Raw genomic sequence first — 26270 nt, 5'->3', positions numbered from 1 at the left:
GTCTGTCGATATCAACACTGGGTTACCGGAAGCCCAACTGCCTACTACAGTGTTTCGAGCGGTTTGTTACTGATCTCGGAGCACTGGTTGCTGCCTCGTTTCCGTTGAGTTGCCTTTGTTTCGTGCCGACATATCCCCAGGAATTCTCTCGTTTCCTCGAAGATCCTTTCACTCGCCTCGTCTGCTCACTACTTTTGCTGAATTTCTCCGCTTTGGGAAGACGAACCAGCCCGACCGTGCAGGTTTTGCTCTCTTAGTTGCTGCTGGCCAGCCCTGAGCGCACGCCGTCGCTTTGGACAACGTGCAGGCCTGTATGGAGTGCTCACCGTTGGTTTATGACAAGACGAATCGAAAAATAGCCGAGCACGTTTCTCTATATTTACAGAGTAGTAATGCCATGCGGATTTGCAGCTAGGAAAGATCCACACGAGGCCGGCAGACGGAAGAGTGACCTCGACGTTTACAAAAATAAAATCCAAGACAGTCGAGGATTTCGAAAAGACGAGGGCTTGAAATTTTTTCATTCACGATCCAACAAGCCATTCACCTCGATCCCTTGCAGGCCTCCTACTATACAGGTACGACGTACTCCGGGTGGCTGCCGGTCCATCGGCATGGGGCGGCCGCATGGGCCATGAGTCTCCAGTCTCCTGTCTCCAGTCCAAGTCTCCCGTCTCCATCGTTGGCGTCCACGCGCTGCAGAAACCTCTTTGGATTGGTACAGCACAGAAACGAAAAGCCGCCAACGAAGAAGAGTTTTCTTCTCATGCGAGCCTGAGTGTATTTTCGCTTTTCACTTCAGCTTTGCATGTAAACATTCGGAAGAATTTTCGCGATGGGTTTCAGATGAATTTGCACAAATGAATGAACGAGGACCAATAAAGAAAAAAAGAAGAAAAAAAAACCAATGGCCAGCTGCAAGGATTGGCCAAAGAGATTTCACACGTCTTTCACACAGTCGTCCACAATCACCAGCATACAGATGCACCCCTGGTTTTGGACCACTCTTGTCACGCCGCACAGCTGTAGCTCAGGTTGCACTATCTGCACAACGGGCGTTCTCCCTCATTCCATTCTTTTCTGTGCTCGTTTTCCGGGATCACCAACAGACAACTCGCCCCCACCGACTTGCAACGCGCCGTGTCTTATTTGTTTTCCATTATTGGGCTTGCCTGCCCTGAGAGCAGACGGCACAAAAGAAGGAGAAGCTCTGGCTCCTCCGTCTCTCCGGACGGCGTCACGTCAAGTCGAAACAGCCAAGTAAAATTACATCCAGGGCAACTGTTGCCCAAGGCTGCCCTCTTCCCACTCTTTCCATCCCCTGCCATCCCTGCCTTGTATCCTGTTTTCCCACCCTCTGTGCTTCCCGTGCCGCGTCTGCCTGCAGCATCGCATCGATTCCCCCGCTTCATTCGATGTGTCTTCAGTGCTCGACTTCCTGGCAGGGCATTGGTTATCGAGGAAAGACGTGGGGGTGCCTTTTCTTACTCGTATGCACATAAAAGACCTTATCGCAGCGAACGCTGTGATCGCGGCCGTCGAGCGTATCCAACGAGTGTGATCGGACAGCTTCATCTATAATCAAATGAAAAGAGAGGGGTCCTTCGCGGGGGGGGGGGGACAGGCACATTGATTGGCATTGATGCAACCCTCCTAGAAAATGGCCAAAAAGGTCCAGCTGCAGGTGGGCGAGAAGACGGGCGACAGGAGGAGGACAATCAATCTACGAATTACGACGTTGTATCTTGTCCCTTCTCGAGGTCGACGTCGTCCTCTATATTGCATATGCACATATCCCGGACCTGCCGTTTCGAGACAATCCCAGAAAGAGGGGGCTGCTATCAATAGAAGCAAAAGAGTCACGCAAGAAGAGGCACAGGGACGTCGCCAAGGCCTTTGCCTTTCATGCCAAACGTTACGGAGTAGGCCATACTCTGCACCGAGCAGTCCGTACATGATTTCCATTCCACAATTCTCCCTTTGTGAGTCAGTTGACCCATGCAACATTGGACAATTCATGTCGAATCTGCCATCATCCCTTGTAGTTGCGGCTGTCGACTTTTATGACCATTGTCTGATTTTCGTGTTTCATTGGCCCATCGCTGTTGTCAATAGGCGATCTCTTCTCCCCTCTCAAAATGGCAACAAACAATATCTTCGGCTTGCCCTTTGCGGTTGTCCTGCTACTCACAGCGATACGCTGCTGTAGTCAAGAGTTATCGTCCGCCAAGGATCGAGGCATGGGTCGCCTAACCCCATCCCACAATCTCCCTGTCCGTTCTTTTCCGTTTCAATTCCTCTATTTTTGTTGATCTGTGTCCCTGCTGTCCAAGTCGCAAAGCCGCGCGGTAATCGACGGTTTGGATTACAACGTAACCCACACTGTGTATTGGTACGTACCAGCCCTTTTCCATGGTTTTGCATATGCATCGCAGCCCGTGTCCGCTCGGTACATTCGTACCATAAAATGTCGTACGTCGGATTCAGTCCCTCTTCCGCCATTGTATGCAAATGGTCGGTCCCGCCTGGAGCATCCACTGCACGACCTGTCGCCTGTGCGGATCTTTGTATGTCGTCGCGGGCAATCGAGATAACGACATCTTCCGCCATGTTCTCTTCCGACAGCAGACAAGACAGTTTGCCTCATGTGAAACACTTGCATGTTGCATGCCGTGGTATGCCATTTTATTCTCCTATCGCACAACCCTCGACTAGTTCTTGGGAGTGACAGGGCGACGGATGAGAGTGAGCATATGTGACCCCCACAACCGAAAAGCTGTGCCTTGCTTGTTTACTTTCTTTTGCCGAGAATTTGGTCCAGACACTTGTGGCAGTCCATCTCGATATAATGTCGTAACATATCTTTTGTATATTGCTCTTTGTTGTCGATCCGCCATTCATGCAATCGACAAAAATAACAAAATCATCTTTCATTAAAAAAAAAAAAAAACACCAAATTGACACGCTACGACGTTTGCTGATCACTTTTCCATCAACACGCCATGAACACGGTTGGATCACGCTACCGCCGGCAACGAACATAAAAACCACACCACCTTTAGATTGAAAACTAAGACGCTCTTGTGTTGCTTGGTCTGGAACAAGTAGGCAAATACTTGGCACGAATGTCGGCACTGTCATGCAGCCGAGACATACGCACAAACAAGACAACCACATGGTGCCTGCAATCGACATTCTGAAAGGGAGAGCTCTCGATCGACGTCGAAAGCCCCTCATTCCTTCGTAGAGACCAATTGCGACCTGAGTGGCATCTCCCTTACATGTTTGTCCGCCGACGTATGCACTTTACGTACAAACTACCAAGCAAGGCAGGGTGCCATTTGCCCGACTTATGTTTTGCCAATGACGGCTTCACGTCGCGCTCCTCGTGGTAGGCAATGAAATAGACATGAATTTTTTCCCCTTCCCCTGGCCATACATGTGGCAAGCAACAAGAGGGCCGATTGGTGTCTTCAACCCCGGTCAACAAACCAGACACGTCTAGGCCAGGGACTAGAGACGGCAGACATTCATGGCATCTCGAAATGTCCCCTTCTCTTACGTCACGAAATAAGACACAAAAGTCAGTCAAGCCGACGGTCTTTTTATTTTTAGTTTTCTTTCTCGCCCTCTTCCTATTCTTCTTCGTTGCTTGTCTCTCCTTGTCTCCTGTGTCCTCTCGAGTTGTCCCGTTTCTTTGCTGGCCTTATCAATGGCTGGACCAAATCCTCGCTGCCAATTCGGATTTCCCGACTTTTCCCGCCAACCTCTTTCGTCTTCGTCTGCCGCATTCTCCACAACGCTTCCTTCACTCGTCAACCATAAGGCTGAAGAGTCATCCCTTTGCGGCTTTCGTCTCTGTCTTTGTCGAGGTTCTCTATTGCAAATACCCAATTGCCTTGCGCCATTCCGCCCGATATCGCCTTCTTCCCTGGCCTTGATAACAAGAGTACTGTCTGGAGAAACATGGAGCCTGACTCACTATCACCTCTTGTGCCCGATGTCTATTTTGGACAAGGCCTCGACTCGTCCTGCATGGCAATTCTCAGGCCATGTTGCTCTGTGCATGACTCTTCTGTGCCGTTGACGGGCCAGCCTTGCGACAGTGGACATGCGCATCTTAAACCGAGGTGACGCCGACATCGGCACCTCACACCGCGCAGCTTACCTTCCATCCGTCTTACACGAGAACTGTGAGCCTCACATTATTGTCATCCTCCATGGTAAAAACGGTCACCTTTGGCCTGTGGGCCTGTGGCTCAACGCAAATCGAAACGATGGTCGTCCGACATCGATATCATATCGGATGCCGAAAGTAAACGGGCCTTGGCATCGAAGGCCGCCGCCGATCATCGCTTGCCTCAAATCGATAACCCATAAGGATATACGAGGCATTCCGTACTTACGACGACGAAGTCGCAGCTGCCAATTTCAAAGTATGAATGGCCAATCGAGACGAGCCGGGGATGAAGCCGAAAGCAGATAACAGATGGGCAGCCTTTGGTGATTGTCTTGGTCCTTATCTCGAATGATTGCAGCGATTGTCGATCCTCGATCCTCTTCAGTTGGGCTTGCGGAGTTATCGCTGCACTACAAACGAATGATCTCGAGATCACGAGACTCGTGACTGCACTCGTACTAGACAAAGAAGCGGCTATCGCGGTGCCTTCCTAGCCGGCCTCCCCTCTCGACTTGTGAAAATGACCGGTAATGATAATCCGGGGCAGGCGAGACCAAGCGGCGCCTTCCCAAAAAGTGCAGTAGCTTGGTGGTTCTTACCCCACACGACGCTGTGGAGATGAAGAGGGCAGGTGCGAGACAGCATCAAGAAGGAGCGTAGTGTGTCGTAGGGACATGGCGATGTTGCCGTTTGTGGATGGCATTGAAAACGGAAAGAACAAGTACGACATAGAGCGCAGTCTGTTGACGGCGCACTTCTCAGAAATTGCAAGTAAACAACTCAGCATCGCAACGTCACATCATGACGTTGCCCGCGACCGACGGCAACCCGGGGTTGATGAGCCCGTCACCGGTGGCGGAGACAGCACCGCCGCAACCACAAGCACCGGCGGAACCTCTTAAAAACAAGAGAGGCACAGGTCGCCGGGTTCCACCGCCTGAAGGCAGTCGTCCACTCGACAAGAAGCGTGCCCGCGACCGGCGGGCCCAACAGGCCCTGCGTGACCGGACGCGGTCCACCATCCACAACCTGTCGGAGCAGGTGTCGACGCTGACGCGGGTCGTCGAGCGGCAGAGCCAGGAGCTGAGTGTCGTCAGGGGCCGGCTGGATGCCGTGTCAGCAGAGAATGCCATGCTACGCCAAAAGGCCGCCGAAGCGTCTGAACCGACGGATGGAACGTCAGCAGCGACCTCCTCGCCCTCCCCCTTGTGGAAGACGCCACCTCTGAACAGTCCGCCGACGAGCATCGCCGATCAGCTCTTCCAGGGGTTTGTCGACGTCCAGCGCCGGACCGTGGCCCTGTCGCCTCCGTCAGCCACCTCCGTGTCAACAAGCTCGGCCCCTGACATCACACCTCTCCTCGACAGCCGTCGCCGTGGCACAGACAAAGTTTCAAGGCTCGCGAGTGACGTCGTGCGCACATATTCCGAGCTTGACACGCTACCCAAGCAAATTGCCGTCCACTTTCTGATGACGCATCTCTTAACGGTGTGTTTTGTTGTCTCCTTCTTTTTGGCTCTGCTATTCTGGTACCTTTTTCGTCGCTTTCTCACTACTCACACTCGCTTCAGTGGTTCGTTCTCCTCGACGAACCCAGCTGGAACAGCGTCCCCGTCTGGCTTCGACCTACCCGTGCCCAGCGCACCATCGAGCATCCACCGTGGATCGACCGCATTCCTTGGTAACCTCCCCTTCCCTCTCGTTATGATGCGGCACGTCCTGTGCTAATTGTTTGACACTGATCTTCAGGCCTGCTGCACGCGACTACCTCGTCGTCCATCCTGAGATCACTCTTGATCAATTTGCAGCCAGCTATGGCACCAGCGTACAGATCCGCTGGCCATACGATCCGTCGATGGTGGTGATTGTGGCGCCAAGTGCGCCGGGCAGCAACAACAATTTCATCAGAGACGGTGATGGCGATGGCGACGTCAACGACTACCTAGTCAACCCTGTGTTTGCACACCACATTGCCAAACTAGCGAACTGGGAAGTGGGCGACGTGTTTCGGGCGCGGTTTCCAGAGATGGCCAGGCTGATCGATGAGTCGCTGCATCTGAATGAGGATGGACAGACGCAGACGCTTATAGGCGAACAGCTAGCCTCACAACCAGTATCACCGTCAACGACAGTGTCGACGACCACATCGCCGTCCTCACCTGCACCGCCAGTACAACCACTTTCCATGCCCATGGCCATGCCCATGGAATCCGGCTTGGACTATCTACCAGTATGAGGTTGAGACTCCAAGAGCAGGCCAGTTCTACGATGTGGCAACATGATAAAATACAATTTGCGATTCGTATTTTGGGTTTGATATTCAACCAGAGAAACGAACTATTTCGAATTTGTTAAACGTTTTTTGATCCTACGGAGTCTACAGACACCCATCGTCTCAAATACGCCCACGCTCCAGGAACTTGTTGGGGATGTCGACGTGCTTGGAACGCAGATACTCGCAGAGGTTCTTACCAAGACTGTCGAAGTCTGTGGTGGAGTTGAAGCCTCTGTCCAGATGGTCTTTCAACAAGAAGTGGACGGCACGCAGTTTCGGCAGCTCAAAGCGGTCGATCTGCTTGCCGGTGTCGTCCTTGCCGAGCAACTCACACAGCTTGCCCACAGTCAGCAGCGTCCGCAGCCAGTCCCATTCGTCATCGTTGCGCACAAAGAAGCCGACATTGGCATTCGACGACTTGTCACCCGAGCGACCCAGCACAACGTAACCGAGAGGCGCACGTGTCATTGGGCCAAAAGCTGCGACGAGGTCGGTGACGGGGTTGGCCGTGTCGCCGCTGGGCTGTTCGCGCGCATACTCCCGTATTGTGGCCGGGTCTGGCGGTGGAATAACGACGGCCGTACCGTCAGGTAAGTGCGCCGTTTCCGTCACGAACTCCTGCGACATGAGGCACGCCCGGTACTCAAAGTACGGCCGGCCGACCGATGCGCGCATGTCGATCGCCATGGTGCTACCTGGGTATCCTTGCGACAAGTTCTCGATGCAGTAGCTGGCAAACGTGCCGCGGTCGGCGCCGACCATGTCGCCGGACAAGAGGTCGGCATGCGGCGATTGGGCGACAACGCGGAAATCAACAGTGGCCGCCTCCTGCGACTCCGGGTCAGACGGCACGCCTCCCGCGAGCTGAAATTTCAGCGCCGAAAACTTGTCGATATCATTGCCAATCAGCTCACGGATCTGCTCTTCCATCATGGCGGCCTTTTCGGCCACGTCCAGCCCCGTGATGTAGAAGTGAAACTCGGCCTGGTAGCCGCCGTGCGCGGTGACGCCAACTTTCGTGGTTGGCGGTGGCGGCAGGCCCTTAACACCGCCAATGTGGACCTGGTTGTCGCCTACCTGCGTGAAGGTGATGCCATCGATCTGCGCGGTAACGTCCGAGTTGTAGTACAGCGGGCCCTGGATTTCGTACAACAGCTGGCTCGTGATGGTGCCGGTATTGACCGTGCCGTGGCGGCCGCGCTCCATGCTGATGACGGCCTCGCCCTTGTGGTCAATGGCGGCAATGGGGTACCCGAAATCTGTGCGTTTCTTGCCGAACGCCTTGAACCCGGAATAATAGCCACCAGTGGCGTATGTGCCGCATTCGATAAGGTGACCGACCATGAGGGCACTTGCGAGCTCGTCGACATGCGCTTCGCGCGTCCAGCCGTGCCACCACATGGCGGCACCGACGGCAAGGCTGGCGTCGGAGACACGGCCGCAGACGACAATATCAGCGCCAGCGGCAAGGCAGGCGGCGACGCCCGATCCGCCGAGGTAGCACTGGGCCGCGAGAGGTTGAAAGCCCCAGTCTTGGATGGCCTTATCTTGGGGGAGGCTTAAGAAGGGTTCGCCTGCATCCGAACATCCGACCGAAGCAAGGATACGAGTTAGCAGCAATACGAGAATGAAAATTCGAGCGAAGCGAGGACCAAAAAGACGAAGAAAATAAAGAAGAGCGCACCCTTGTTATACAGCTTCATAAATGCCTCAGTGACATCGTCACCGTCGACATAACCGACCTTGAGCGCAACACCGTGCTTGGTGCACAGGCTGCGCACAGCGTCGGCAAGACCAGCCACGTCGCTGGCGCCTGCGTTGACGGCCACCTTGATGCCGCGCCTTGCCAGCCAAGGGATCGCAGGGTCAAGCTTCTGTACAAACGACGGCTCGAAGCCAGTGGTAGACGACACCTTGGCTGTGTCGCCACCAGCCAGGCGCTCCTGCTTGTCGGCGCCGCGCCAGGTCATGTTGCACTCGGACATCCAGTCACCCGTGATCACGTCGAGGTCGTCGTTCTTGGCGAGGTCGTGCAATGCACGCTTGCGGTCGTAGACACCGGCCGAGCAGCCGGCGATGCGGATGGGGCGGCGGGGTCCGTTGCCGGCATGAGTTCCGTTTGTTCCGTTAGTGGCCATGATGAGGACGGCGGAGTCGAGGAAACTGTCGGATTATGGTCTAGGCTACCAGCTTTCTGAGGCCGAATTCAGCACGACTCAACAATTAGGCTCACCATCGACATGATCAGCACAGCATATATAACAATATATGAAGAGCGAATATGTGCTCCTAATATAAATATGGCACCCCACGATCCGCGGCTGTCACTTATTCAGTGATGTATTTCCTGGAGGGCTGAGGTAGCACATTGACTCCACAGTTGTCTGCTTGACTCGTCTCGGTTCTCCCCAGACCAACACTATATCGGGAATCGTTCTCCTTTCTCCTCTCGCCTCGTCCGTTGTCAACTTGGAGATGTTGTCTCGTGCGGGGAAGAGATGTCATAGGAACATGAATTAGCGTGGAAAACGGCTCTCATTGCACACAACACGCCAGTCAGTTGAAGCACAAGAACAAAGACGTCGACGACGACTCGTCCACTTACACTGAAGATCCACTTTTTATCTCTAAAGTGCAATAGCTGATTCAGTGCTCGAGACCACATGCAGTCTCTTTTGAGGGACATAGAAGACGGGTCTCTAACGGAGGTGAAAGTCAAGTGTTGGCAAGAATCAAAGTTGCCAACTGTGTTTCTGTCTTGCGCCCAACTTTAGGGACGATCAGAAGTGCGAGGAAGAAAATGGCATGACATGTTGTCGGGGCTCAGAATATGGCCAAAACGTTACCTCAACGGCACTGACATCAACGTAAACGACCACCGGTTGCGCTTCTCGCACTGCTCCGCTAAGAGCGCAAAAGCATGTCGATACTGTGTTGATATTTTGTGTCATAGTTCGAGCACATATTTTGTCTGATCCATCATTGCACTATTGAAATTCCACATAGCCCCCTGTCCTCCATTCCCGTGTCCAGAATACAGACATTGCAAAAATAGGAGATCCTTTTTACATTGTACAAGAAAAAATAGAATGAGAAGACAATAGGATCGAAATATAGAGATCAAGCTCGCCCAAAACGAAAAGAGTTTAAAAGAAGGAACAGAAAACAAAAAATATAAAATAACTTTGGTACACCGACGCCCTAGATTCCACGCCGCCTCCACACGCGCGGCCATGCTTTGGCGGCCTCTCTTCTCGCATATATTTTCCCTCTGCCTCCTCGCGATCTTTTTCTTCTCCACACCCGTCGCCCTTACTGCGTCCGCGACGACGCCATCTCGCCGTACCGACCACGCACTTGGGTGGTATCGTACGCCTGCAGCACGCGCGTCTGGCTCTCGTCTGCTTGCGAGAAGGCGTAACCGCGCTGCTTGCGCATCCGCTGCACCTGCCGCACCTTGCGGATCGCCTTTTGGAATTGTTCCATTCTAGACAGTTAGCGACAATGGCTCGACAACAATTTGGGGGGGCGGGGGGATAGACCGGAAGACCATACCTCGGCCGGTAGTCCTGGATGTTGTATTTCTGAATTTCCTGGATGTGGTGGTACGTCTCCGGACGGTACATGCGCTTGGCGTACTTCCACGCAAAGTCGCGCAACAGACACATGATCGCCAGCACGAACATCTGCAGCCAGAACACGGCGCTCGAGTAGAGCCGCGGCACCACGCCCTCGTACTCGGTCGAGATGCGGATCAGCGGCGCCACGGTGCCGTACACGGCAATAAACCCCAGCCAGATGGCCATGCTGCCGGGAATGGCAATGATGTGGTACTTGGTCCAGTTGTTCGTGACCAGTGCCGCCTTGCCCAGCACCGTCAACAGCACCGCGCCGTACAGCGCCGTGCCCCACACCCAGTGCCCGCCCGTCTGGCCGTTGCTGAGCATACGGTCGTCGTACCAGAAGAGCTCGCCAAAGACGTACAGCACAATCGAGTGGTACGTGGCCGTCAGGATCCAGCCGATAAAGATCTTGATCCTGAATAACTCGTTGCGCTGGCCCAGGCCATACAGCTGTGGGTAGCGGTCGAGAAGGCGTGCCGAGATAAACTGGTCCAGGATGCCCATCGCCAGCGGCGGCAGCACCGTATAGAACACGTTGTAGAACGACAGCGTCCACGACTCGTAGATGACTTGGCCGGAGAAGACATTTTGGAAGGTGTACTAGACTGTCAGTGGGAGGCAAAAAAAAAAAAAAAGAGGAAGAAAGAATGGTGACGGAAACCTACCCAAAACTGCGTCAGGTACAGCGTCATATTCTTGTAGAACGAGTACAGAATCGCCTTGCTGACCCGGTGGTAGCTCCACGCGCCGTGCACCAGCAGAAGCTTGCGCAGGTACCGGAACTGCCCAATCGACACGTCGGCACTCCGCGCCGCCTGCAGACCCTCCATGCCGCTGATGCCCACGCCAATGTGCGCGGCCTGGATCATCGACACGTCGTTGGCGCCGTCGCCAATCGCCAGCAGGATCGACTGCTTCTGGTAGCGCTTCACAAGCTTGACCACCAGCGCCTTCTGCAGCGGCGACACGCGGCAGCAGATGACCGCCTTGCACATAATGGCCAGCTCCAAAAACAGCCGCTCCAGGTCCTTTTCGAGCGCAAACGTCAGCGACTTGCCGTCAATCACCAGCGCCAGGTTGTCCATCTCAATGGCCAGCCCCTCGCCCTGCGTGCGGATCGCGTCGAGCTTCTTCTGCAGGTTGTCGCGCGTCGCGGCCGCCGTCTCTTCGTTGACAATCAGCAGCATCATGTCCTCGCTCAGCAGCTTGCAGCTCATGCCAATGTTGATGGCCGTCTCCTGCCGGTCGCCCGTCAGCACCCACACCTTGATGCCCGCCTGCTGCAGCGTGTGGATCGTCTCGGGCACCCCGTCCTGCAGCTTGTCTTCGATGGCGGTCGCGCCCAGCAGGTAAAAGTCGTGCTCAATCAGCTCCGCCGCCTTGTCGAGCTCGTCGGCGCGGTTGCCGCCAATCGTCGTCCCGGCCGCTTCAAAGACGCCCAGCCACTCTTGGAACTCGTGCTCCGGCACCTCGCGCACCGCCAAACACAGCGTGCGCAGGCCCTCGGAGGCATACTCCTCGAGATGGCGCAGCGTCGCCTCGACGTGTGGGTTGTCGTCGTTCAGCCGCTCCAGAATCACCGTGTCGGCGCCCTTGCAGTAGCAGCGGATCTTGCCGTCGGGGCACCGGTAGATGGACGACATGCGCTTGCGCGTCGAGTTGAACTCGCACACGGCCAGCAGCTCGTACTGCTGCTCGACGCCGTTGGCTTCGATGATGACCGTGCGCGGCTTGCGCGCCGTGAACCGATAGCCAAGCGTCACGGCGCCATCCACCAGGGCGCCCTCGTCGGGTGATGCCGCCTGGTACTTGATCTCGCCGCCCTTTTGCTCGGGAATGACGGTGTGGCATGTGGCCAGCAGGCTCAAAAACTGGTCAATGGCACCGGCCGACTCGTGCGTCTTGAGGTTCTGGCGCAGCTGCTTGAAGTCGTGCACGCCCACCTCGACGCCGTCCTGCACCGTCGCGCGCCGGTCCTCGGGCACGTCTTCGGCGTACATGATGCCGGCGATCGAGCACTGCCGGAACTCCATCATGTTGCACGTCAGCGTGCCCGTCTTGTCTGAGAAGACGTACTCGACCATGCCCAGCTCTTCGACCAGACTGGACGTGCGGCAGTTGGCGGGCGTGTCCGTCTTGTCGTAGTACATGTCCAGGTCGTCGTTGATGAGGATGGCGTGCCAGTACTTGACGAGCTCGATCGTCACGAACAGCGAAATGGGCACGAGCGCCGAGAAAAGCACCCAGTACGTGACCATGTCCTTGAAGAAGGTCGAAACGGCCGAGCCGGCCGAGTCGGTCTTGGCCAAATACAAATAGTCGAGCGACTTGCCGCTCTTGTTACGCCACACCAGGTCGCCGACGGTGCAAATAATGCTGAGCGCCAAAAGGACGGCGATGAGCAAGAGGACCAGCATGTTGAGCTGACGCTCCACCTTGGTGCGCTTAATGGGCGCGGCCGTGGCGTTGCGCATCAGCTTTGTCTCGTGGCCCGTGAAGACGACCACGCCGTGGATCCAGGGTGTGTTGCGCAGCGTGGCGCCACGCAGCAGCAGCTGCTCGGGGTTGAGCGGCAGTTCCTTCTCGCCGCCGCCGGCTTGCATCGTCAGGGTAGCCTCATACGTGTACAGGCTGCTGTTGGGCTGCTCGGAGCGGATGCGACCGCCGAGGCGACTCAGGTCACTGGAGCTGACGAGGGTCGCCGTCTCGGGCAGACCCTGCTTGATCTTGAGGTTTGTTTCGCCGTCGAGGTTCGCGGTTTCGATATAACAAAGACCCTCGGGCTCGGAACTCGCCAGCAGCACCAGATCCGCAGGGAACGGCTCTTCGGACTCGACACGGACAATGTCGCCGACGGCGACGTTGATCCACTTGGTCTCCTCAAACGACGACCCGCGCAATACGCGCGCCTTGGACATATTGAGCGCGCGATCGGCCTGTTTGCGGCGGTAGTCTTCGACCAACTCCTTGCCGGCCGACACGAGCAGCACGACGATGAGGGGGCCGATGGTGGTGTACTGGTTGGTGGGCGAGAGGTTGGGGATTTGCTGGAGGGCGGCAGTAAACAAGAAGAAGATGTTGGCGTATTTGGAGAACTGCTCAAACAAGAACTTGGGCAGGAAGGTGATGATGTTGTACTTGGCAGTCGACACGTGGTTGTCGACGTACTTGTTGGCGGCGTTGGAGGGCGGGTTGTTGAGGTGGATGATGCGCGGGCCCAGCGTGGCCGGGTCGACCTTGTTGCGGCCGAAGCCGAACTTGAAGTTGCCCATGTCGAACGACTTCTTCTGCCGCCGGCCATCGCCTCCCGGTGCCAGACCTCCACCGCCTCCACCTCCACCGCTGCCACCTGAACGCTGCCCTGCGGGTCCCGCGGCCGATTCCGTCAGAGGCAGATCCATCTCGGAATAACCGGCCTGTCCCAGGCCGAACATGTTCTTGGCGCGGCCGAGCAGGCCGCCGCCGAGGCCGAGAACACTGTTGCGGTTGCGAGCATTGGCGTGGCCCGGCGAGTCGCCCGAGTTGATGCGGCCGCCCTGGTGGTAGTAGGACTGGCCATCTTCTGGGTAGTCGTCAAAGTCGTCGGCGTACCGTTGGTAGTTGCCGAGGCCCGATGTCTGGCTGTACTGTCGGTCGGCCTCGGTAAAGTAGGGGCCGCCAGGCCGCGCAGAGGACGAAGAGGCATAGGAGGAGTCGTAGGCGCCGGCGCCGCTGCTGTTCCCGCCTCGGGAGGCACTGCTGCCACCGCCGGCCGCGGCAGACGAGAAGGCATTGGCGCCGCCGCGACTCGTTTTGACGGAGGGGTGTGTGGTCTCGCCGGCGCCGACAAAGTCGTCGTAGGACACAGAGGGCCGTGTAGGGAGGGTCTCGTCCTGGTCGAGCGTGTAGGTGCGCATGAGGTCGTCGTCGTTGAGGTCAGAGCGCTGGCCGCCGCCGTAGACGGGTTGGTCGTCAAGGTCGAGCAGCAGGTCGTTGTTGCGCGCGCCTCCGTAGCCACCCGACGGGGGCGGTGGTGGTCGCCCTGTCATTCAGATGGATCGAAGGGAATACGAGAAGAGGGTGAGGAACGTGGTTATCGCAAAAAGCGAAGCCAGTCAACAGCTGCTTCAAAAGGGGAGAAGTTCCCGTCGTGCGGAAGACTACGGCAGCAGCGGAGCGATCATGGACGCACAGGGACGGCACGAAGAATGGGTGTTTGATGGGGAGAGAGAGCAGTGCGTGTCGCGCTTGTCGAATTCGACGTCGTGATGGATGCAGGGCGTCGGTGTGGTGATGTGGCTGTTTGGTTGAGGTTGGTTTGAGGTTGGCTGCTTTTGGCTTTTGCCCGTGTTTCTGGCTGTGTTTCCCGTGTTTGGTGACGAGGCGACTGCCACGTTCGTTTTGGCAGCGGTTGCTCCTGCTCTTTAGTCTGGGCTGGGCCCCTGGAGATCTGCCTAGAGCAATTGGCCTTTGGCCCACTGGCACAGCCACTTTGGGGACGTAATTGGTGGTGTGGGATTTTAGGTATTAAAGATGCTATTATTTTTAATCATCCTCCCCTGCCCCTTCCTGTCTTTAGGCGGCCTTGTCGCTGCAGCTGGGCAACTTCGATAGTGGAGTAGCGACTGGTCAGCGCTGTAATCCTCTGTACAGAATAATTATATCGTATTACAGCAGAGGCAAGAGCGACCCCATTGTGCCCCATTCAACTGCGCGTTTCCGCCTCCCTGAAACAAACGCCGCGTCCTATTGGCTGCAGTAGTGGGTGCCGCAAAGGGGCTCACCAGCAGGAGCAGTCTGACGGCCAGGGCGCGGCTTCCTGTTTTACCTTTTCCTTCGTCCATCGTTTCTTATTTCTTTTTTTGGCCGTCTCTCTTGCCTCGTATTTGGCCCGCAGCAGGTGCGATGAGAGGAGACGCGCGCCAAGGAAATCCCTCTCAGTGTAGCCCCCTTTCGTCATATGAATACGTGAGCTCGAGGAAAGTGCGGCGCACGATGCACGGCGCAAGAAGGAGCACCACAGCCTCGCTACGGCACAAACTGCGACGCAATTACGACGTACTCCGTCCAATGTCCCGTGTTTCCTTACAGCGTGCCTGGCGCGCCTTCTACGAGCCACGGCAATTCGATTGCAGAAACACGGAAGGTGAAATCGACTCCAGAAGCCGAAGCATGGGAAGGCTCGACCGTTGCGGATGCTTCGTGTCTCAGATGTGCTCCATAAAAAAGGAAAGAGGCAGGGCCCCTGACAACTTTGGCTGCTTGGCACTTTGGCAGCAGGGGAGGGGCGACCTGCTAAAATTCGCCAGCATTTACGCCACACTCCAGCCACAGTACAGTGCATCAACAGTGGTAACCTCAACTTCTTAAGCATCCAACTGAGAGTTGAGATGAACAACAGCGCACATCAAGTCTCCCCAACACCCACTATATAACTTTATGTTTTCATCGCATCTGCACCGTCGGGATACAACGCAATCATTCACGACGCAGCAAGCAACCTAGACGCATCCTACGGCCATTTTATTTACACACACACATCCACCTGGCCACCATGGTCTGCAGCAAGTGTGCCAAGCTCGTCACTGGGACGTCGCTGGCCACGCCCGGCGTCAAGAAGAAGAATGACATGTACTATGGGTCACCAGCCTCGTCTTCGGCCAGTGGCGCTAAGAAGTCGGCCACGCTGGGCCAGAACGGCATTGGCAAGGTGAGCTGCTGTGTCCTGTGTGCTGTACTGTGATGTGCTGTGGACTCGTGTTGCAACTAACACGGAGTAGAGCAAATTGACTTCAAAAGCTGCCAAGAATCCATACGCGCAATACTCGAGGTGAGGTTTAGCCCAGCCTTACGGAGTTCCATCTGCTGCCGCGCAACAAATGCATCTGAACCGCCTGTCTGACCGCCCTTCCAGTTCCTGCGACAAGTGCAAAGTCAAAGTTGCGCAAGGGCACAAGTACTGCCACAATGTGAGTTGTCTCGCCAAGAGCCGCCCTCATTTGTTGTGGATCGACTTCTAACTTGTTGCAGTGTTCATACAAAGAAGATGGTGAGCTTGATTGGCCTTTTTTGCATTGACGACTTCACCAGCTCACAGAAAACAGTATGCGCCATGTGTGGCAAGCCAAACAAAAAGGCCAAATCGTCGGCACCGTCGGTCACAGGACAGAAGTTCACTCTGAAATGAGGTCTTGACGTGGGATAACGACGATCCAACACGAGACTTAAGCCCGAGCCGGGGTCTCTTAGTCTTATCAACAACGTCACGGCTATGTTCAGGTCCTCCGAGACCACTCGAACCCTTCTGCACCGGCCGTTGCACCGTATGAACCACAGCGCGTCGTCTGCCACGTTTGTATCTCACGGACAAATGTGGGACAAGGGCCATGCAGCCGACAGATGCAGCATTAAAGACAATGTTCCCTTTGTCTAATCGACAATAGAAAGCCCGGTGCACAACTGGGTTGTCGCCAGCCTTGAACATAGCCTTCATATTACTGCTTTCAACACGAGGTGAAGTGGGAGCATCTTAAGGTTCGAGAGAGTTTGGAATCATGGATACGTGATCGCACGCGGCGGCGACATACATAAATACAGAAAGCAGCCCACAGGAAAAGCGACCACGATAACAAAGCCGGTGAGAATAGCATTAACATTCATGACAATCAACCCTGAACCAATTCAACTCGGCGATATTCCATTTTTGCTCGTCATCACCATCATCCGGTTGTCTGAGTTGTGCCTCGCACGTCCCTCCTTCAGCTCCCCTACAGAGCCGCCTTTGTCGTGCCGTTCAGCAGCGGGGCCAAAAAGTTCTTGATATGCTCGTTGACTGCTGCCGCCGACTGCCATAGCACCCAGTGGCCACCAGGCACTTGGGACTTGGTCAGATTGGTAAAGTGCCTGCCCATCTGCTCACTCAGAATCGGCGGCAGTGCCTGGTCGTTGGTGGCGGCCAACATCAGTGAGGGCACGCGGATCACGGAGCGGGATTTCCTCTTATAAGCGTCCGCGTCGTCGTCGTCGTCGTCGTCGTCGTCGTCGTCGTCGTCGTCGTCGTCGTCGCTGCCGACAATCTCGCGCTCGTCGTCGTAGTTGTACTTGAGTGTGCGGTACCAGTTGGTGGGGCCGCGCAGGCCGTGGCGGGCATACTCCTTGGCATAGTACTCAATCTCGGCCTCGTTGAGCAGCGGCGTGGGGCCGACACCGGCGATGCGGTCCATGTGCACGCCGTTGGTGGTGTCAAAGAGGTACGGGCTCTTCTTGGCGGCGACGTCGGCCTCCGACAGCGTCGCTTTGCCGCCGTACATGGTCTGCAAGAACTGGCGCACGCGCTGCGGCTCGGCGTCAATGAAGCGCCAGAGCTCGTCGCCGGCAAACTGCTTCTGGTAGCCAAAGTTGGGCAGCAGCTTGGCCATGTCGTCGAGCGGCAAGAAGGGGTTCTTGGAGGGCGCAAAGTACGGCGTGCAGACGCTGAAGACGCCGCGCAGACGGTCAGGGTGCCAGAGGGCCATGCGCCAGGCAACGGCACCGCCCCAGTCGTGGCCGCCGACAAAGAAGCGCTTGCTCTCGTCGGCCTCGCCGGCCGGGCCGCCACCACCACCACCACCACCACCACTGCCACCAACAACGCCGACATGGTCGACGATGGCCACAAGGTCTTCACAGACGCTCTTGTAGGCGTACGGGGCGGGCTCGTGGGGAGCGTCCGTCTGGCCGTAGCCGAGCATGTCGGGCACAATGACCTGGAGGCCGAGCTGCTCGGCGAGAACTGGGATCTGGTTGCGCCAGCCGAAGCCGAGGTCGGGAAAGCCGTGGATGAGAATGATGGTCCCCTTGGCGGTCTGGCCGGCGGGCGGAACGGCGACGATGTAGTGGTAGGTCTTGCCACGGATGGGGGCCGTGTGGTGGGTGACGCGCGCGTCGTCAGGAGTGAGCTTGGACGCCATTGTGACGGCTGTGAGGAGTGTTGGGTGAAGCAAAGCAGTGAAGTGAAAGACGAAAAAGAAGTAAGGAAAAGAGAAGAAAGAGCTTCAAGGAAGTTTGGCGATGTTCAAGGTAGAGCTACCAGATAGCTTGGTATATTTGTCACCGTATAGTCATCTAGTCGTCTCAGCTTCTCGGTTGTTCTTGTCACAAAAAGACAAGTAAAACAAATATCGCAGAATCTCCGGGGCAGTTCTGTTCTTTGACCTTCTGCGTTCCAAATCAATGGAGGCTTCCGAGTTATAACTTATTTGCCAAGGGAGCTTCAAAAGTGGGGCTCTGCACGTCGTGGAGCTTCTCGAAATAGTGCGGTTATGCCAAACAAGGTGATATCCGTCCCGGGGGTCGAATGAAGTGGGCGTTATGCTCACGAGTTATGAGATGTTTCGCGATGGGTTGGATGTTGGGTGAAGGCAAAGAAGCTGCGTGGAGCGCTTGTTAGTGGGCAGCGCTATTGTTCGGCGCTGAAACAGAAACCTCGCTGCCTCGGCATCCTCTGGCGGGGGCCGCTGCGGGGCACACGTCATGGTTATGGCGTCGGCGGCGTATCGTGCTTTCAGCTCCATGCCATAATGATAAGACGGCATTTCTGCAAGAAGAGGTCCGTTTCTCGAAAATACATTGGATAATGCCGAGTCCTTTCACAGTGGAAATCAAGGAAGAGAGGAAGGGAGACGTCAAACGAACACAACTGACAAGGGTGGAGAACAAAAAGGAAGAAGACAAAAAACGAAGCAATAATAAAGGGAAAAGACAGACGAGTCAATAGAATAAACAAACGCTATGCTTGCTAACCAACTATGCCATCCCAATGAGCAGTCGTTCAGGCCGCCGTCTATGTATGAAGATCCACATACGCCTCGAAACGCAAACCGGCAGAAGAACAAGACCTCCTGACATCACATCGCATCACAGAAACACCCGTCTAATCACCATACCGCACGACCGGCCGCCGTCGACGCGGCGACCGTCTGGGCTCCAGTTCGTCACGCTCAACAATTTGAGCCTCAATAATACTCTCGCTGCCGCCGCATGTGCTCTCGTCCGCCGCCAAGCCTTCACTGAGAAGCAGGGAAATGTCCACCGTCGTACACCCCGTCCGGTCACGCCGACTGAAGAAGCTGTCCTCCGTGCTGACGCCGCCGCCGCCACCGCCAATCAATTGCGCCTCCGTCAGCCAGCCGGCCTCGACGGCGAAGCGCACAATGTCCGTCGCGCTCGGGAACGACGGCACAGCCGGCGGCGCGTCGGGACTCAAGTGCAGCCACAGCTCGCGTGTGGCCCGGCGAAAGGCGGCCAGCTCGGACTTGTCGCCGCAGTAATGGCGCACCAGGTACCCATATAGGTACGCCAGCCACAGGACGTTCGTGTAGGGATGGTAGTCCTTCCACGAGATGGGCGCGCCGTCCGGCCCGGCATCGTAGGGCGTGCCGTGGCAGTCCGGCGGCAGGTGCACACGGTCGCCTTTAAGGAGGTGTGAGCGCATCTGCCGGTACACCTTGCACTGCTCGGCATGGGTGCTCGTGAACAGGCTCAGGTCCTTTTCGAGGTCGCAGGCGATGGGCTCGCTCCGCTCGTCGTCGTCCACGTCCTCGCCGCGCGACAGGCCATAGTCCAGAATCGTAATGTCGAGCCCTGAAAAGCCAAAGACAACGGGCGAGTCGTCCGCATCGTCCTTGCAGCGCGGCGGCGAGACTTGTCGCACACAGAGGTTTCCCTCATGTAGATCGCGGTGCTCAAAGTTGATCTGGTCTTCCGCTCGTGCCAGGGCGATGGCGACGTGCAAAAACACATCCCACAGTTGCGACACCGAGTCCAGCGTCGTGTCTTCGAGTGCCCGGCCCGCATCGCCCAGTTCAATCACGAGAAACCGCGTGTCGTCGAGGTAGCGGCTCGGCGACGGGTAAAACTGCAGGCGGTCGGGGTCCTGACGCTTGGCGCGCCGGTGGAACGTCTGGTGCGTCTCGAGCAGGTCCTTGGGGGCGCGGCCCCGCACAATGTAGCGTTCCTTGTACACGACAAACCCGGGAATGTCGGCCAGCCACTCGGAGATGGTCAGCTCGCCGCGCAGGTCCTCTTCGTCGTGCGGCTCTTCGTCGACCAGCCCCGACCGTACCTGGGCCTTGGTCTGCGCCTTGATGGGCGACGCCAGTCGGATGGTTTTGATAATGCTTGTGCCGCGCTCGTTGGTGACGCGGTACACTTCTGCGTAGGAGGCTTCGGCGATCTTCTCGATGCGGTCGCCCGGCGGACACAAGTCGGCCCAGGTGAGCACGCGCAGACCAGAGTCGATGCTGTCTTCGTGGTAGTAGGAGTCGTCGAGCAGCGAGTCGTCAGGGTGGTGGCCATCGATGTGGTCGTCCAAGCGTCTGACAGGTGGTGCATGGCTTTCATCCGTTGTTTGTGTTGGGTCATCGTGTCTCGACACGTCGACTGACGGCGGTTCGTCGACGGGCACCGCCTCTTCTGTAGGCTCCTTCTCTGTCGTTTCCGTATCCTCCGTCCTCGCCGGCGTCGTATTTTCTTGCAATGATAGATTATCCGTCACCGGCACCCGCTCCTCTTTCGCCTCCAAGACAATGTCGTCTGGCGGCGCAACGTCGAAGTGGTCCAGCGTGAGTGCATCGTCGAGCGACACAAACGTCAGCTGCTCCGTGAGGTCATCAACGCCAACGAGGTCGATCTTGGGCGGAAACAGCTTCCGACGCCATCTGTCTGTCGGGCTGATGGGCAATTCCGTCTGGAATAGCATCGGCTTCGTCCGACTGCCCGCCGTTGTTCTCCGACCGCCGTAGCTGCGTGTAGTCGATGTGCGCGACATGGTGTGCGATGGGCTTCGTGTCATAAAATGGCCATTCTCGAGAGCTTGCCGGTCCAACACGCGTCGTTTGCAGTTTGAGTCTACCAGTTTCTAGATTGTGACTACCGCCGCGGCGAGTATTTTCATCGGACGTTCCAGCTGTGAATAGTTGCATTTTCGCGGCAAGAAGCACCGACCAAACAGCTCCAAGTTGTCAAGGGCAACCCCAACCTTTGCTACTTCCCTAGTGAGTAGCAGCCTCGAGATGCCCCACTTATTACCGCTCCACACACTTCCAGCACATGGCGGCGCCCACAATGGCAGGATCATATTTGTGACGCTAGTGGAGCTTAGGGGCAATCGATTGGGGAAGGCGCAGGACACGAAACCGACTGAACAGCAAACTGAAGAGGGAAGGTCCCAGTGGGTCGGTGGTTCCAGCGAACGGCTTGGTGCTCCTTCCCCCGTAAAGTGCACAATGAGCAGGCCAGAGATGCGCTAAAAGGGCCGACAAATCGCCAGAGAAATTGGTCGAAGCCTTGGGAACCACGCCAATTTCGAAATTCCACAACGGACGCACACGAAGCAATCTGAGCCAATCCAGATCGAGTCCAGCCCCAGCGTGCCCTTCACCCCAGTCAGTATTGCTCCGGCGTCGTCTTTCGTTTGATCAGTGGGAAGCTCGCCTCTCGCTTTCCCCGAGCTCCTTTTCTCCTCCATCCCCGTCGACGACGACCTTTTCCCCATCCATCGCCATCCACACCGCGAATTCATCATGGCGCAGGTTCTCAACAGCTTCTTTGGCGGCGGCAAGGCCGCTGAGAAGCCAATTGCCTCTGGCGATGCGGGTATGTTTTGCAGCCGAGAATAAAATAGGGGAGAGAAGGGAGGTGCAGACCGGGGAGAGAGCCCACAGGAAAGGAGCCCCGTGTATCGCGCGCGACATTCCGCTCACAGCATTTCGTGTCCAGACTTTGCCGACTTCGCAGGCGTCCCCGACCCGGCTCCCGATGCTTTCGCTGCTGCCGGCGCCGCTGCTGGTGCTGGTGCTGGTGCTGGTGCGGCCGCCCCGGCGGTCACGGCCCGCCCCTACACAAAGTGGTACAACGTGCACGAGCGGTACTCGCTGAGCGACTTCAAGATCGAGGGCATCATCTTTGGGCTGATGGCCATTGTGCTCGTCGTGCACTTTATCGGCACGCGCCTCAACCGCAGCAAAGCCCGCGCCTGGGCCGCGGCGCACGCCAAGCTGCTGGCGGGCGAGTTTGCGCTCGTTGGCTTTGGTCGCGTGCCCGCGTCGGTGGCGGCCCAGGAGGACCAGGGTGCCGCGCTCGATGCGCTGGCCAGCGCCACGACGTCGGCCGACCCGTCGACGCTGGTCAAGGAGAACTCGCTGTTTGAGTTTGCGGCGTACGCGTCGGGTCGCCAGAACGTGGCCTTTGTCGACACCAAGCTCAAGCTGATCAAGCGCTTCAACCCGTTTGTCATCGTTGCCGAGTACATTGTGTCGTTTTTCCTGGAGAGCCAGCCCGCCCCCTCGGACACGCTCGAGGCCATCCTGTACCCCTTTGACGGCAAAGAGGCGCTGACGGTGGCTGGCGTGAGCGCCGGCACCTACAAGAGCGGCTACGACGGCTTTGTCTGGGCCATTGTCAACAAGGACCGCATGAAGAACGTGCGCGACGAGCGCTTCGACGTGTCCATCACCTTCACCAAGGACCACGCCAAGCTGCCTCCCTGGCTGACGGTCATGAGCGAGAGCGCCGAGATCACCGAGGCCCTGCTCACCCCGGAGCTCATCAAGGCCGCCGAGGCTGCCGGCGAGAACCTCGACTACCTCATCATCTCGGACCAGCCCATTGAAAAGCCGACTACGTGCGTTGCCCTCGTTCCAGTCAAGTTCCATGTCCTTTTCTTTCTTTTTTTTTCTGTTCTTTTCAGTTGTTTTCTGTTTTTTTGTGGCTGCTAACAACGTTTCTAGCCTGGACGAGACCGCCCCCCGGAAGCGCGTTTTCCTCAAGTACCGCCTGCCCTCGAACAACGACTACGAGCCCCTCCTGCCCATCTACTCGTACTTTGTGCGCTCCGCCGACGTCTTGGTGCAGGCCGCGCACCTGCGCGCCGAGGTCCTGCGCAAGATCAAGAACACCCGCGACGAGATTTCCAAGCAGATCCGCAAGGCTGACGAGGAGGAAAAGGCCGAGGAGCGTGCTCTGGAGCGCGAGCGGCTGCGCAAGCAGAAGCGCGATGCCGAGCTGAACGCCCTCGACGCCAAGGCCCAGAAGAAGTACCTCGAGCGCGAGCGCGAGAAGGAGCTGCGCAAGGCGGCCAAGAAGTCGACGGTCCGCGGGTAGACTGAGAGAGCAAGCATCCTTAAAAGGCTTCGGCGTGGGGTTGCGTTTCGACTGGACACCATCTGTGCTTTGCACAGACGTTCAGGGCGCTTACGGAGTGGGTGGAAAAGAGCCGGTGTTTATATCGTGGGGAGCAATCAGGAACAGTGAGAGTAAAGGCACGGAAGGCTGTTCTTTTGATGTGTATTACTTTTGTTTTGGTCGTTTGTGTATCGGATTTGGACTACCTTAATCTTGTAGTCTTGCCCTTCTTGGAAGAGAGAGCATCCGGGAAGAAAAAAAAAAGAATAAACTGGTTATAAAATGCCCACACTGTCCCGTCTACTCCTTCTACTCCTTCAGGATGTCCTGCACGCGCTTCACCTTGTCGGCCGCCGTCTGCTTCTTGTCCGTCCGCGTCCCCACGCGCATCGAGCTCTGCACCCGCAGCACGCCGCGCTGGTGCACCACGGTGTGCGCCTGCCCAACCACCCGCATCACGTCGTCCCAGCTGCCCTCCACCGTCGTGCCGCTGGCGTGCATCGTCACCGTCAGGCCCGAGGCCTGCAGCAGCCGCTGGACCTCCGCCACGTCCTCGGCCACAGAGACGTTGCCGGTGCCGACCTGTCAAAGAGGCAGTCAAAAAATCAGTAGCTACTTCGCGGAGACGCTCAACCTTGCAGGGACGCACCGGAATCAGACAAAAGTCGGCATAGCAGGCGACGGGCGTGGGAACAGCCGAGTAGTCCATGGCGAGAGAACGTGCGTTCTTGGTGAGAAAAGAAGTAGTATAAGGAGAAGAAGCAGCAAAGTGCGTTTGTAGGAGCCGGCAGCGTGCCAGAAACATGGTTTGACCGGGTCGTGCAGGTTCCTGGTGGACTGGGAACGGTCCCCGGTCGTCGGAGAAATTTACTCAGATGTGGCGTCTAGGCATTTAGCGTGGTCACCCACTCTCCAAAACGTATCCAAGTGGATGGACCGTGTGAGATTGCAATGGCTTTTCTTTCGAATACGTTTAAATACGGAAGAAAAGATTTCGGGAATTGTTTCCAATTATAAGAGCTCTGAATTTTTGAAATACTTTGGTACTGTTCGATCATCCCGTTTTTCGAACCAGTTTAAATAACTGTCTGAGGCCTCAGATTGCTTAAATATCTTCTGGCATGAATGACATAGTCATGACCTGGTACAGATACATCGTTAAAATATCCGGAATATTCTGGTCCTTCATGTCACCCTTATTCCCTGAGGTCACCCCGCTCGCAGCCACTCGACGCGGCTCTGAAGTGCCCGGTCGTTCTATAGTGGAGGAACGAACACGGGCCGGCTTGACGTCGTCATCAAGCCTTTTCTCGGCTCGGCGCAAAATGCAAAGTGCTCGCCGAAGAACACGATATGCAAGGAAGATCAGCCGCAATAGCGGCGGCGCGTGTCGCTTTTTTTTCTTTCGTTTGGCAACAGGATTGAATGGCTGAATGGGTCGACGTGATGGGGTGCACAAGAAGGCGCCGCCGTGTCTGTCCGAACCCTCCACAGCCTTCACGTCCCCAAACCACGCAACGCTCAAGGGCCCATGTCCAGGCTGGCCCGGCGCGAGTTGCACGGGCTGATCTCGTCGAAACTGCCGCGCCACGGCCGGGACGCACCAAACTTGATGCGGTAGGCGTTGAGGCGGGCTTGGTGCCGCTGCGCCTCGGTCATGTTGCTGTAGTGCAGGTCGCCGCCGTCGTAGAAATCAGTCTCGTTGTCGGTCACGTACGATTCGTCGTGGTGGTCCTCCAGCGTCGGCATTTTGTTGCACTTTTTGCTCCGGCCGCCAAGAGCCGCGTCAATCGTGCTGCCGATGCTATGCTGGATGTCTCTGTTACCGGAGGAGGACGAAGTAGAAGACGAAGAAGAAGCAGCGGCACCAACAGCGCCGGGCAGGGTCCTGACGCCCTTGGTGGAGGAGCTGCCTCTGCTTCCGAGGCCCCGTCCGCTGGAGCTAGAAAGGGACGTGTTGGCGGTGCTGGAGGGTGTCTTGCTGCTGCGCATGCCAAACGTCCGGCCCAAAAAGCTCCTGCCAGACGAGGAAACACTGGTGTCGTTGCTGGCCATAGTGGAGGTTGATCCAGACTTGCGGACCACGCGGCTCCAGCGCTCTCTGAAAGTCATGGTGAAAGAGAAGAGGAGAGGAGAGGAGAGGAGAGGAGAGGAGAGGAGAGGAAAGGAAAACGGAATTTGAACGACGTGTGGAGGAAAAGACGAAGAAATATGGCCGAGCTGATCGCCGATGGTCGCTTATTGTTCGATGTCGACTGCGTATGATGACGGCAAAACAAAGGCAATTGTAATCAACAAAGAAAAGTGGTATTTCCAAAAGAAGAAAGGAAAAAGAACGATCATCGAAAGAAAAGGAAGCCGCTTGTATAACACCAGCCGCGGGTCCCCTATGTGCTGTCCGGACTCTCGAAGACAATATGTGAGACCTTGCAAGGACTTGATGTGACTTCGGAGGCTCGGGACGGAAGAGAATCAAGATCTGGATCGATCTGCGGCACGACAGGAAATGGGGCAGGTCTGGGATATAAATGTGATGGAAAAGGAGGAATCGTTTTGAAGAAAAAGGAAAGAGCGTGCTACAATTGCACCCTTGCTCTTGCCCGCCGTCTTAGTTCCTATCGTTTTACGGTTTGCACTTTCCTTCGGCCTCTGTCCCAACGCTCTTTCCTCGATCTTGGTCCAGTTTCGCCCACGCTTGTTCGGACGGACCGCCGGCCAGAGCCCACGCATTCGAGAAACGAGCTACGAATTACGCCCTAGGTCCTTCTCCATTGGGAAAAGACGTGGGGACTCCACGACCGGAAAGAGGCAAAATGGAGAGAAGGAGGCGGCCATCGACGAGCCAGAGCCACCAAAAGGCACCAAGGCGCACCAAAACACGCCATAGCATGCCAAAGGGCGCTCACCGACGGCCTCGCTTCGTACTGTGTAGCGGCTACGCCGGCGCTGGCAACTTGCGTGGCTCGCGCCATGCGCCTAAAGGTATCTGGAATCTAGCTGCCCCATATTCGTAGTGTGTACACTGTGTCGCTCGCTTCATAGGTGAGACTGG

The 26270-nt window shown here is 56.5% G+C and overlaps 9 protein-coding genes across 9 annotated transcripts; 3 read left to right on the top strand and 6 right to left on the bottom strand.

The window, feature by feature from the left end:
* Positions 1-4981: 4981 nt before the first annotated feature.
* On the top strand, positions 4982-6416 carry SPBR_05914 (uncharacterized protein; the record flags this gene model as incomplete). The annotated part of the gene is made up of 3 exons (XM_040764177.1): positions 4982-5668; positions 5752-5861; positions 5930-6416. The coding sequence occupies 3 exons, from the start codon at positions 4982-4984 to the stop codon at positions 6414-6416; spliced, it is 1284 nt and encodes a 427-aa protein (XP_040622424.1).
* Positions 6417-6575: 159 nt separating this feature from the next.
* Positions 6576-8593, bottom strand: SPBR_05717 (uncharacterized protein; the record flags this gene model as incomplete). The annotated part of the gene is made up of 2 exons (XM_040763980.1): positions 6576-8002; positions 8140-8593. The coding sequence occupies 2 exons, from the start codon at positions 8591-8593 to the stop codon at positions 6576-6578; spliced, it is 1881 nt and encodes a 626-aa protein (XP_040622423.1).
* A 1174-nt stretch (positions 8594-9767) lies between these two features.
* SPBR_05499 (phospholipid-transporting ATPase) lies at positions 9768-14106 on the bottom strand (the record flags this gene model as incomplete). Its single annotated transcript, XM_040763763.1, has 3 exons — positions 9768-9942; positions 10011-10678; positions 10744-14106. The coding sequence occupies 3 exons, from the start codon at positions 14104-14106 to the stop codon at positions 9768-9770; spliced, it is 4206 nt and encodes a 1401-aa protein (XP_040622422.1).
* A 1505-nt stretch (positions 14107-15611) lies between these two features.
* On the top strand, positions 15612-16244 carry SPBR_06201 (uncharacterized protein; the record flags this gene model as incomplete). Its single annotated transcript, XM_040764463.1, has 2 exons — positions 15612-15767; positions 16155-16244. 2 exons carry the CDS (start codon positions 15612-15614, stop codon positions 16242-16244), a joined length of 246 nt encoding a protein of 81 aa, XP_040622421.1.
* A 580-nt stretch (positions 16245-16824) lies between these two features.
* SPBR_05997 (epoxide hydrolase) lies at positions 16825-18006 on the bottom strand (the record flags this gene model as incomplete). Its single annotated transcript, XM_040764259.1, has 1 exon — positions 16825-18006. One exon carries the CDS (start codon positions 18004-18006, stop codon positions 16825-16827), a length of 1182 nt encoding a protein of 393 aa, XP_040622420.1.
* A 962-nt stretch (positions 18007-18968) lies between these two features.
* Positions 18969-20864, bottom strand: SPBR_05745 (uncharacterized protein; the record flags this gene model as incomplete). Its single annotated transcript, XM_040764008.1, has 1 exon — positions 18969-20864. One exon carries the CDS (start codon positions 20862-20864, stop codon positions 18969-18971), a length of 1896 nt encoding a protein of 631 aa, XP_040622419.1.
* Positions 20865-21618: 754 nt separating this feature from the next.
* SPBR_05865 (uncharacterized protein) lies at positions 21619-23197 on the top strand (the record flags this gene model as incomplete). Its single annotated transcript, XM_040764128.1, has 3 exons — positions 21619-21691; positions 21815-22718; positions 22825-23197. 3 exons carry the CDS (start codon positions 21619-21621, stop codon positions 23195-23197), a joined length of 1350 nt encoding a protein of 449 aa, XP_040622418.1.
* A 330-nt stretch (positions 23198-23527) lies between these two features.
* On the bottom strand, positions 23528-23927 carry SPBR_06266 (cell wall biogenesis protein Ecm15; the record flags this gene model as incomplete). Its single annotated transcript, XM_040764528.1, has 2 exons — positions 23528-23800; positions 23868-23927. 2 exons carry the CDS (start codon positions 23925-23927, stop codon positions 23528-23530), a joined length of 333 nt encoding a protein of 110 aa, XP_040622417.1.
* Positions 23928-24739: 812 nt separating this feature from the next.
* On the bottom strand, positions 24740-25330 carry SPBR_06212 (uncharacterized protein; the record flags this gene model as incomplete). The annotated part of the gene is made up of 1 exon (XM_040764474.1): positions 24740-25330. The coding sequence occupies one exon, from the start codon at positions 25328-25330 to the stop codon at positions 24740-24742; it is 591 nt and encodes a 196-aa protein (XP_040622416.1).
* Positions 25331-26270: the final 940 nt, after the last annotated feature.

The sequence above is a fragment of the Sporothrix brasiliensis genome, assembly GCF_000820605.1.
Source record: "Sporothrix brasiliensis 5110 chromosome Unknown Cont15, whole genome shotgun sequence".
NCBI lineage: Eukaryota > Fungi > Ascomycota > Sordariomycetes > Ophiostomatales > Ophiostomataceae > Sporothrix > Sporothrix brasiliensis.
The sequence above is the reverse complement of the archived record's forward strand: the minus strand, read 5'-3'. Positions and strand labels throughout refer to the sequence as shown.